This window comes from Cornus florida, unplaced genomic scaffold (assembly GCF_030987335.1).
Source record: "Cornus florida cultivar Cherokee Brave unplaced genomic scaffold, ASM3098733v1 CherokeeBrave_3.0.0_Hap2_Chr04, whole genome shotgun sequence".
NCBI classification, from domain to species: domain Eukaryota; kingdom Viridiplantae; phylum Streptophyta; class Magnoliopsida; order Cornales; family Cornaceae; genus Cornus; species Cornus florida.
Genome location: NW_026775574.1, coordinates 104804158 through 104816585, shown reverse-complemented (window position 1 = coordinate 104816585; position 12428 = coordinate 104804158). Strand labels below are relative to the sequence as shown.

Sequence of the window (12428 nt, the reverse complement as noted above, 5' to 3'; positions counted from 1 at the left end):
TCAAAATAGAGGTAGTTTCAGAGAGAAATAGAAGGTCATGAAAAAATAAATATAAGATAATAATGATAGCCCAAATTAGTTATTCAATAGGTGTATAGTTTATCATTTAAGTGAAGGGGAGCAGTATAAAATTTACAAATAGATAATACAGCTCATTTATATTTTCACCATAACCTCCCTTGACATGAAACAGGACAATTTGCCCTTTCTTTTTTATTGTCATTGTTAAAATGAAATATTTGGAACTGTCAAAAGTGCAAAATACATTCAGGAAAAAGCAGCATGTCCCTTCGTTTCAGATTTCTCAAAAGCGCAAAATACATTCAGGAAAAAGCAGCATGTCCCTTCGTTTCAGATTTCCACACAAACATGGAAGAAGTGCTGCACACCAACGAACATGAGCCGAAGATGGCAATAGGCTCAATAAATTGGATAAAGCGTAAAGAATCACGCATGGGACAGAAAAAGACCTTTAAAAAATGAAATTTGAATGACAAGGAGCATTTGTTTTCTCTACAGAATTCTTTAAAAGAAATCATAACCATTGGTATAATATTCTACTTAATGCCAATACAAAAATGACCATTAGTAATGCCTCGTGTTTTCCCTTTTTCAAGGAAGGGGTGTCTTATGTCCGACTATAATAGATTCATAAAAGGAACTCAACAGATGAGAAATCACGAACAGACCAGATTTCAGGAACATCTGGACTCAGCTCTGCTGCTCGCTGTCTCCATATTCTCTTGCCTCTGCCTCAGCAGCCATCAACTCATCAAAGTTCTGTGTCTTCCCCAGCAATATTTCAATCTACCAAAAAAAAAAAAAAAAAAAACACCACAGTACATGTAAGGTTGCAGAAGAACCCCTTTTTTTCTTGTAGAACAGAAAACATAAGTGTATTCAATTAGGGTTTGCAGCTAGCAACAATTGATCAAAGCTAATCTGAGTCCATGGTGTCAACTTAGTGAGTGATCAACCCAAGCCTAAAGCTGATAGAGTACACCCAAACAAAAACCATAATGAACTGCTCAACTCTTAAAACCACAACTTCACATCGAACCAAACGTAATGGTCTTTTAAAACATCACCTAGTGGTGGGAAGTATCTATAGTCTACACAGGGAACACCTGCCCACTAAAACTCCCCCTCAGAGGTCCATCTAAATTTTTTCCCCCTAAATACCGATTTTATACTAGATTGGCCTTGCCAAAGAATCACTAGTGGAAAATTACCAGTGAAAGAGAATAGACAAATTAAAATAAATAAGGTGTAGCACCTATATCCTCACAAGTCAAACAAATGGGACAAACCATCAAGCATGTTTGGAGAACATACATAACACAGATCAATATTAGTGGATAAAGGCCAAATATCACTTGTGATTAAAACAGTAAGAAATAAAATTAGTGACATGACATGGTGTTGGCCCTTTTAATGGCCCAATGAGGAGACTGAGGGATGGACTAAGTACACCAAACCTTTGAGAATATTTGTAAACAGTAGCTGTCTTTCGAAATTCAAACCCAAGTTCCCACGTTTGGACAAACAATATTCATCCTTGCACCATGCAATGACGTTGAGCACCCATGTACATACTGCTTAACAAAGTAAAACTAAATAGCTCAACTCGCAAGCCTTAATCCACTACTTGGGATTGAAATTAAATTGCTGAAAGCATCTTACCATCCCAAATTTCTTTTGAACACTTGAAAAAAAAAAAAGAAGGGCCATTGGTTATTGCAAAGGTAAAAGTTCAGGCTGCAAGCACAAGGACCCCGGTTCAAGTAGGAGAGCAGCTAGGAAGCACGGACACTTCTGCGAAAGAGCCATATCCGTGTCGTATTTCACAGACACTCCTTCAACAGGTGTCTGACACTTCATGCGCATAATGTATTTCATGGACCCACTAAGTAGGAACCACCAGATGATACCTCCTTGTCTTTTTAAAACAAAAGATTCATGCTCAGTTTCCAATTTTTTATTTTATTTTCTTCACCTGGTAATTTACTTAGTTCGTGTCTCCAAATTTATTCATAGGCCAGAATCCTCAAATTTTACACTTTTTCCAACTAAAAATGCCAATGAATTTCCAAAATGAAGCAGGATATTACTGAGGACAAGCACCAGCTGGATGAATCCTATTTGGTAACCTTCTACATATGGCAGTCTACTTACTGGTACCATTGCGAAACTGATTAAATCTAACGTATATTGCTAAATTACCTTTGCTTTTGGTAAAGGTCGCCCTTCTGGTTCGTTCCTCACGTCAACAGTCAATGTCCTGATCTCTGCACATGATCAATATTATAAAAGTCAATTCCAAGATCAAAATAAAGCTTTGAAGTGGAGAGGTAAAATAGTCTAAGGAGTAGAAATTCACTTTTTTCGACAGCAAATCCATTGTTCTTCAAAATTTCGGCAACAGTTACCACTGTGGCAATAGCTGTAGACAATCACGTTGCAGAAAATGTTAATCCATTGGGAAACCATAGAAAACCTTACATTTTTATGATTTTAAGCAATGCCATAGGTGAAAGTGGACTGCAAAACATTCAAATTATAAAAAACTTAAGGATACAAAATAACAGTTACTAAAATAACCGATTTTTCATCAAAGGCGCCCAATGTAAATATATGATCTCCTCAAAGAACAATTTAACCATCACATATTATGCCAATGAATAGGTTGTTTTGATTCTATTCCCAACCGACAGTTGGGGATTTAATAAGTAAGAGTTTTCTATGCATGTGTGTGCTGGAAAAGGAAGGCGTGGGGTGAAGAAAGTTAATAAAATGACCAAATTACGCACAATTCTACCAATCTAACTGCATTTAGCACATAGAAAACACAAGGGCAACCAAGGGAAGGAACATAAGCAGCTACAAAAGAGCTCCAAACACTCTCAAAACACCAGTTGAGAATCTCCGTTTTCCAGCACACTAATAGATCAATTGCATAGATAACCAATCAAATTTAAATAATTTATAATGCTTACCCACATAGTGACATACACTTTGAACAAAACCATGATGATGACAATGATAACAACAAAAATATGATCAATGAAAAGAAATTTTAGTCTATACTAAATCTTAGAAAAAAGTATTGCAAAAGAGGAGCTTAAATGAATTACCCATTCCAAGAGCAGATAGTTCCACCTCATTGTATTGCTGCATGTACCTCTGCAAAGAAATTATCAACCAAAGAATGACTTTAAAAGATACCACCGGCACATACATACAGATAACTAATTATGCATTGTGTCAAGTATACTGTATACATATCACAGAGACATGGTGGTTCAAAACCCACAAGTTAACATGCCTCAACTACCACTAAAGGCCTAGCCTAGTGGTATGGGAGGCTGGGGGTTCAATTCCCCAATGGGGCAATAGTGGGCGTGTGAGTACATTGGATTGGGGGTGTGGGCATTCCTCAAAAAAGAAAAAGAAAAAAAAAAAATATATATATATATATAAAGCCCTCAACTCCGAGATTTTCCAACAGTTCCACGAAATTCAGTGTGTAACTGAAGCAACAATATTTTCTCATCCATTTCTATTCCCTCAACTACATCTTTAGCACCCAATTATAATAAACAATTTTATTTGAAACAAACAGAGCCTCAGTAAAATGAACGAACTAAAAATTTGTGAATGTCAAAGTTCTCATTTTTCGGCTGCAATGAGAAGGGGGTCACTATATAGGTCACTATTTCCTTCCAATAAACAACTGCAGAAGGCTTAAAATCGAAACCTCATTTTCAATCTTGTACTACATTTTCTCAGCAAACAAACAGACGATTCATCTGTCACAATTAAAAAGTACACTATCGTATGATTAATTTAGACAAAACCTAAACAGGTGCATATAAATACACATATGCACTGACATTTTTGTGTATACCTATATATATTGAGAAAGAGGAATATATACATATATATATATATAGAAATACCTTGGCGAGATTGACATAGAAGAAGAGAGGTTTTTTGGTGTTGGAGACCTGGATGCGATTTCTCTTGTGAGTATCAGAGATGTTCAAGTTGTTCACTGCCTCTGTTATCCCTTCCATTTTCTTCTATCTATCAAATCAAACCCAAACCAAACTATAATCCAATCTCTCTCTCTCTCTCTAAAAAATTTCTCTCTCTACAGAGTTTTGGACGGAGAAGCCCTTGGGGGCTGTAGGGTTCTTCTGATGAGGCACCTTAAACGACGGCATCTCCTGTGGATTATCATTAACTTTTATTGGGCTTTCTAGCCGGTTCCGGTGTTGGGCCTTTCTCCTAAAACAACACTCTCTTTCACCCTTTTTTTTTTTTTTCCAGTATTATTATTATTTTAAAATGTGTTTAGGGCTTGGATTAAACCCAAAAAAAAAAAAAAAAAATAGAGTGACTATATTTAAGATAATTTTTTTCTTTAGTAATTTTATCACTTTTAGAACTGAGAGAAATATACTATCACTTGTTAGTTTTCGTACTTGACGAACAAGCTAGGTTAGTCGATTGTAAATATTTTAAGTGTTTTCCTCACAAGGAATGCCCACATATCTATTAATCTTTATACAATTTATCCTTACGTTCCTTAATTACACATTATTAGATTTGAAATAGGATGAATTTGTTTGTTAACAAGTAAGACAACCATATATGAAAATTAGATTTTATATAGGATTTGGTTAATTGCTTAACAAGAAAGTCTATCACAAACTCTATTTCTTCTATATATATGTACTACTTTGATCACAATTAGTCATAATCATTCATTCCATTCTCTCACTTTCTCCATATATATTAAAGTTCTCTCTAAAAATGGTGATTCCGTTAATACACATGATGTTCCTACCATGAAGTTAAAATTGAAGGTGAATATGTTGAAGGAAAATGCTGCATACCCTCTTTTTGGTGATTTGATGGCGGCGGAAGTCTTGTTGAAAGCAATTCGAAATCTTGATCAAAACAACAAAATTGTGATACCAAGATGCAAAAGGGATTTCCGTGAATGTTTGGGTCATATACAATATGATATATATAACATACTTGAGGAAGGTGAATGTTTAAGAACCTACCATCAATGTTGTTTTGATAATCATCATCATTGTGGTCATCAACCACAAGAAGAAGAAGAAGAAGAAGAAGTAGCAGTGCAGGAAATGAAGAAGAGGAAGGCAGTAGTGAAGAAGATGGAATTGCTTCCTCCTGATCATGACTACTCACAAGTGCCTTCGGATTTGCCATAAATTTCAAGAATCGAATTCAACAACTCGAGGGTTCCGAGCCAATGTTTGTGGCACAGAAGAGGCTTACCAAAACCGACATGGACTCAGGGTAGGCACGTTTATTGTTGCCATTCAGTCTCATCAAGAATCATGAGTTCCTCACACCAGAAGAGAAGCATTTTCTCAACTCCAAATTCGTTGAATCTGAATGCAATGGAAAGTTGCCGGAATACGGTTGCCTCTAATTGAACCGTCTGGTGAGGAGCAATGTTACGTGACAATCAAGAGGTGGGACATGCCCAAGAGAGACGTGGGCAAAGTCAACTCGTCGTACTCATTGGTCTCGGGTTGGAACTCGGTTGTGTCGAGAAATAGGCTTCAAAAAGACATGGTGTTGCAAGTATGGTCGTTTTGAGTTGAGTCTGAATTGTGGTTTGCTTTTGTCAAACTCGGACAAAATTAAGCTATACATATAGTACTAGATTATTCATGTAAACATATTTCAATATTTTTTTATGTCATAGTTTAATTTGTGGATGATTTCCATGTATTAAATGTACTATATATATATTAGGAATTGTTATATACACGTCAAAAATTTCTTTCTTTAAATTAGGATGATTTCTTTCGATATCCATTCAGTTTGGTGTATGCATCCAACAATACATACCATTAATTTATCTGCTTAAATTATGTGTGTGTGTGAAGAAATAACATCTACTCTATATTTTGATCCCAACTAAATGCAAAACCAAGAAACTAATGCATTATTCCCTTTTTCTTATTAACTCCTAATGTGCATCCTCAAATATGAGTTAGGGACAACATACACTGTGGATGTGAGTCAAGAAAAATAAAAATAAAAATAAAATAATGACACGGTACTAGAAACCACTATATTATGTTATAAAATTGTCATTAAAAAGACATCTCCAAATTTTCATTATTATTATTATCATCATCCAAGTGCAAAGGGTAGACTGAAATATTTATTATTATATTTATTTTACATGCCCATATAAATAGGGTCAATATATGAAATGTGACACCGGACAAACAGATTAAAGGATCAAACATAACTGGCGCAGCTCTCTCCAACGCCGTTTTTTGTCCTTGCCATTCTTGCTACCATGTCCATTCTCTTGAGCAATCTTCCTTTGCCTTCTACAATAATTAAAAAATGAATTAGTACAATGTAAATTATCTCCCATCTTATTATTCTCTACAATTCAAAATAAAACACAAATTAAAAATAAATAAATAAAATTAGTCGAGCTAGATTGAAGAGAATCTAATATTATCATTCTCAAAATCATAATATATATATATATATGGGTTAATTGCACAAAACTAACTATAAACAAATTTCAGATAACCTTAATGCTAAATGTTAGCAAATAATCACCTAATTTACTAAAAATTTAGCAGGTCAAAAAAATAAACTGTTAAGGGTTAATTTTTTTGCTTATGATGACACTAATTAAGCCAATGACATAGAGATTAGCCTCAAGCCAATAATACCTCCGAAACTATGTGCTTTTAATAAAATATGCTCGCAACAAAAATACACACAGTGCGCATATAATGACAAGCAGCAAATGCATATATGCAACTGAAGTCACACAATTACATGAACTAACTCCACACCCTTAATTAGCTACACTTTATCACAATCGATGGTATACAAAAAATTATATATATACTTAAGCTATGCTGGTATTTGGTAGCCTTGAAATTGGAATTGAAGGAATTTAGTTCAAGACATCCATTCATGCTTCCAAGTCCAATGTAATGTAGCAGAAGACAAAAACAACAGAAAAAAAAAAAAAAAAAAAAAAAAACTATCTCTATGTTGTATGAATAGTACTGTTACTGCTCATGCAAGTAATATATAAATATATATTGAAAATAGAAAATAATACGGAGTAAATATTTATCAGAGCAACAAGAAGGGTGGAATAATATTTCACTAAGAGAACAGTTATAATATAAAAGAATAACACTGGAACAAGCAGAGGCATCCCAAAAAGCAGTCAAATATGCTAGTTGTCACAGGGGTCCAGTGTTGGTGTCTTAACAGTTGTAGCGTAACCAAGTCATTTTTTATTTTTTTCCACCAGCAAAAAGCTAGACAATTCATTCAAGAAAATAAAAGGTACAATTCAAATGAGTTGCATCAACTATCAAGCAACTATTGAGGGCATATCTCCCAAATGAAAAACAATATTAAAAATAAATAGAAGTTCATGATTTGTTAAGAGTACAAGTCTTTTTTGTTTTTTTTTTCAATTTTTTTGAATCAGTAATCGAAAGATGGGACCCACGCCATAGCATACAGTAGTTGCATGGAAGTTGTTTAAGGACCTATAACCATTTTTTTTCTTCAAAATTTTAAATTCAGTCTCTTTCTAAAAGAAGAACCAGATGCCAAAACATACAGGCCTATATATATTGTCAGCTGTCATTGTGCCACTTAGGCAGTTACCAATGGTCTGCCATATAATATAGTTGATCAACACAATAAGAAAAAGCTATATAATATATATATATAGAATAAGAACAACTCTAGATTTTTGGATTCGATCATCAACACAAAACCTAGCGCATACGCTAACATATTCACATCCCAACAGCAAAAGAAAACCATGTGAAAGTCTTATCAAGACGATTGCCTGATTCCTCACATACTAAACATGCCTTACTAACTAATGCAAAACAACAATAATCAATAAACATATTCATGTAGGTCTCATAGGTTATCATATTATTATTGGTTATTTGTTTTAAACATTGTTTAGTCCTTGAATATTAATGTTTCACTTTAAAAATATTTTTTCTTCCTCAAATTTACAAGACCAAAATTTTCTCTAATATAGTTTAATTTCAATTACTATTTTTTTTTTTTAATACAAACAACAAATGCAATGTTTTCTTCTTCTTTATTTTTTTCCTTTCCCGGGAAGGTAAGATTAGTATTGAATTTATGAACAAAAATATGTGCAAGAGGAAGGAACAAACTCCAACAACCCAAAGCCTACAGCATGCAACAGAGGCACAACAAATGACCCTTAAGAATTGCAGAACCAATAACAAAGCCTACAAATGCAATGGTTCAACAAAAACCATGAAAATAAATTTATATACATATATATATATATATATATAAAGGAGAAGAGACATATGTAAGTTTAGAAAATTAACAAAATTAGTCATCCATAAGCGCACAAAAACAACAAATTTTCCAAATTGTTTTGCTTCCTAATATCAAATGTAGGAATATAGCATACGAAAAACGATAAAATTAAACCACTCAAACTACTAAACACAAGAAACAGAGAAACAAGCAAACCAAGCTAACTGCAGCACTATAAATCAAACAATGCAAAAAAAAAAAAAAACATGCAAACCACTGATCAGCTACTGGGAACCAAGTTTTTTTATTTTTCTTTTGTTTTTAAAACTAATTTGTTCAAGTTTTTATTTTCTTGAATTTATTGGTCCTTACTTGGCCAACATGACTTTGAAGAACTCCTCATAGCTGATCTGTTTATCACCATCGCCATCAGCTTCATCAATCATCTCATTAACTTCCTCATCTGTCAGCTTCTCACCAAGACTTGTCATAACATGGCGGAGTTCATCTGCAGTTATGAAGCCACTCTCATCCTTGTCAAAAACCCGGAAAGCTTCCCTGAGGTCGCCTTCAGTTTTAGGGTCTGCCTTCAACCTCCGAGCCATTAGGTCAAGGAATTCTTGGCGATCAATAGTCCCACTGCCATCTGCATCAACCTCGTTGATCATATCCTTGAGCTCTGCCTCTGTTGGGTTTCCTCCCAATGCCCTCATCACTGTACCAATCTCATTGGTAGTGATCCAACCTGCATATATGCAATGATCAAATTAAATATTAAAATACAAGCATTAACCATTTCATCGTAATATATATAATTAAATTGGTAGGTGCATAGGGGAATGGATGAAAATGAATAGATGGTACAAATTAAGTAACATATATCCAACCATCTCCGTCCTTGTCAAAGAGGCTGAAAGCCTCACTGAATTCTTTGATCTGAGTGTTTGTTAGCTGATTTGCCATTCTTTCACTCAGAATGAAAGGGAGAGAGAGAGGGGGGAGGAATCAAACAAAATGTGTTGAGAGAGAAAGGAAAACCCTGTGTTCTGTCAGAGAAAAATAAAGGGGGGAGGGATGTTTATAGAGGGAGCTTACCAAAGCCAAGGTTGGGTATCGGATGCAGTCCCATTCCCAAAGGCGAAAATTCTTTACTTACTTCACCTTTTCCATCAATTATTCCCTCTCCATTTCTCTGCTTTCCTCTTCTTTTTTCTCCTTTTTTTTTTTCTTCTTTTTGGTGCATGGAGTAAAATTTATTCTCAGGCTCTATTAGTTTGATGGAGAAGACATATTTAATAATTATGAAGCTCACCACATAATTATTTAGGCTCCATCTTATTTTTAAAAAATGTTTGATATCATCACTGAGCTAGCTTCTATCAAGACCCCTTGCTTGGCCTGAATTTCCATGAGAAATGCCATTCAGAGAACTCACAACCCCTTCTCCATGCTATTTGACCACATCATTTTCAACGGACAGCTACTGTTTGATCATCTGTACTGTTATCTCTTGGAGAAGGCTCGATCTCACGTGCACTCCTTGCCATTGCTCTGATTTCCTCAACTTTATTATTGAAATCCATAGATTCTGTAGGCTGAGGAGTGTTACAAAATTCATGTAAGGCCAAATTTATCATCTGATGTATTTGCTCTCAGAATTCTATTCTGAAGTTGTTCCTAATTATCAAGCCTCAAATTCACTCAGGTTATACAAAAAAGGATCAATTCCACTTCTTCTCAAGATTTCATCCTCAGCCCTTTTGACATAATTACCATCTGAATCTTGAAAATTAGTAAATATAGGACCAAACGCAATTGCCCAATTTTCAGCAAAAACCCCATAATTAGAACTAAAAAAATTACTCTGCTTTACACGGTCATTATCAGAGTTATATTGAAAACTCTGGACAAAACTATGAACTGGGATTGAAAATAAGAACTAGGGTAATAAATTAAATTACTGAATTGTGACGCACCTGTTGTTGTCCAGTGAGCCTTTTTTCTGCAACTCGTGAATCGGCCTGAAATACAGAAATTTGTCATTGTAGGGAGGGACAAAGATGTTGAATATGGGAGAAGAAGAGGGAATTTGGAGTTGGGAATGAAGAATTTGTTTCCCCAATCTTGTGATACGAACGTTGGGAGTAAAAATTGAAACCCCAAAGAAAATTCGTGAGCTGCTTGTGGTTGTGGGATTGAGAAGCTCCATGGACGAGGACGGAGCTCACCAGAGAGACGCTTAAACCCCGACAAAATGGGGAGGGAAATAAAGAAAACAAACAGTATCGATCAATATGTTTCGGAAATGTTTTTCTAATTTTGGAAGTAAATATTTTCCAAAATGAAGAATAAGACTAGTTAAAGATTTATTGTAACTAGGCCCAAACCAGTCCAATCCTAACTCAATCTCAACTTGAAATCAGATTGGATTGGGTCAGCTCGAATTGTGCCCAACATGAATTATGGTTATAATTCGGTCCGAATATTTTGGACGAATCGAATCGAATTTCACGAGTTGATTTTTTTTTGAATTTTTCAAAGAGAGGATTATTGAGATTTTCAGACTCAGCCACTATTGGAGATAAACATCAATAATTACATGAATCAGAACTCGTTCGAGTTGACTCAGGCTCGTTCAAATGAACAAAATCACACATCATTAAAAATATGGAAATTCACGGTCATGTCAATCTATTTTTTTTTTATTTTTTTTTATTTTTGCACATATTAATTTATTGAATATGTACGTTTACTTGCATGATTTCACCTACACCCCCTGACGTTTCATAATTCCACTTACACCCCCTCTACGTTTGTCTATATTACACTTACACTCCCTTTACGTTTCATAATTCCACTTACCTCCCTTGAGGTTTTGATTTATGTAACAAATTACCCCCTGCCGTTAATCAACTGACGGTGTTAGCATGAACAAATCGGCACAAGGTTAATTTTGCCCTTCCAATACTTAAAATGACATTTTTAACCTCATTGACTAATGCAAATTTACAAAATTACCATTACTGCCTACACCCATCTTTGATTCTTCTGCTGGTGGCGGGACTGTTCGACGGGAATGAAATGTTCGGCGAGTCCATAGCCGTCTTGAACTAGGTTTCACCGAGGTGGATTGAGGACGATTGTAGCGTCGCCATATTGAAGCACGTTGTTAGGTCGTAGGAGGAGGTTGAGAAAGGCAGTGGCAGTGGTTTTTTGAGATAGTGGCAAAACCCATTAATTTTTCAATCAAATTTGCTAATTTTTTTTGTTCCAAATAATTTGATTGATACAACAACAAAAAGTATGAACACGCATCATTTAGATTTTTTTTTTGGCGAAGCTAAGCATACACATCGATCAGTCAATAGAGACCCAAAATTATAAGCAAATCAATCCTAAATACATGGTTTTTAGAGAAGGTATTAAAAGAGGAAATTGAAAAACTAAAATATCAAATTACATTATAACTGAACCAATTGAATGTGGGAAACGCTAAAGATGAAGGAAAATTAACCTTGATTTGAGCTTCTTGTGTTGATCTTAATCAGTTTTTCGGGCTTTACAGGCTGGAAATTCGAAACAAATCCCTAAATAAAGTGAACCTTAGACGTACGACTTTCCGTCGCACTTCATCACCGTCGGCGATCCCAATAAACTTCACGTCGTCCATCCCACTACACCGCCGTGTCATATGACTTTCCGGCCTCAAGAGGAAAGTTCAGAATCACTTTACTTCCCGATCCAAACTCTAGACCTTTGGCGTTTTGGATAACGGATCTCTACCGAGGGCTTGCCCCCCACGACTTTCGTCGGACGCTTCTGTACCTGATGGTGACACACCTCGCCGCCGATATCAAGAACTGGAAGACCATCACCGTCGACAACAATGGGATGTTAGATCTGTTTTCACCGTCTACCGCCGTCAACAACATCGGGATTCAAGGTCGGTATGACTGAATCGCTGCTTGCCGGATTGAACTGGGTTTGGTTGAAAAGGACGGTGGAGTTACGACAAAAGTTAGCGTCACAGAAGGAGTCGTCGTTGTCTGAGATTCTTGTCGTGTTGCCTT

The 12428-nt window shown here is 35.4% G+C and overlaps 2 protein-coding genes across 4 annotated transcripts; both read right to left on the bottom strand.

Moving 5' to 3' along the window:
• Positions 1 to 456: 456 nt before the first annotated feature.
• LOC132304461 (uncharacterized protein At2g34160-like) lies at positions 457 to 4228 on the bottom strand. Its single transcript, XM_059802143.1, has 5 exons — positions 3960 to 4228; positions 3135 to 3183; positions 2381 to 2443; positions 2224 to 2288; positions 457 to 807 (listed from the first exon to the last, which is right to left on the bottom strand). Exons 1-5 carry the CDS (start codon positions 4074 to 4076, stop codon positions 712 to 714), a joined length of 390 nt encoding a protein of 129 aa, XP_059658126.1. The 5' UTR covers positions 4077 to 4228; the 3' UTR covers positions 457 to 711.
• Positions 4229 to 6154: 1926 nt separating this feature from the next.
• LOC132304458 (calmodulin-2-like) lies at positions 6155 to 10628 on the bottom strand. Of its 3 annotated transcripts, none has more exons than XM_059802139.1 (3): positions 10335 to 10628; positions 8731 to 9103; positions 6155 to 6389 (listed from the first exon to the last, which is right to left on the bottom strand). In XM_059802139.1, exons 1-3 carry the CDS (start codon positions 10399 to 10401, stop codon positions 6287 to 6289), a joined length of 543 nt encoding a protein of 180 aa, XP_059658122.1. In that variant the 5' UTR covers positions 10402 to 10628; the 3' UTR covers positions 6155 to 6286. The 3 variants fall into 3 exon arrangements, with proteins under 3 accessions (XP_059658122.1, XP_059658120.1, XP_059658121.1); XM_059802137.1 differs by lacking the exon at positions 10335 to 10628 and adding an exon at positions 9454 to 9932; XM_059802138.1 differs by lacking the exon at positions 10335 to 10628 and adding an exon at positions 9246 to 9422.
• Positions 10629 to 12428: the final 1800 nt, after the last annotated feature.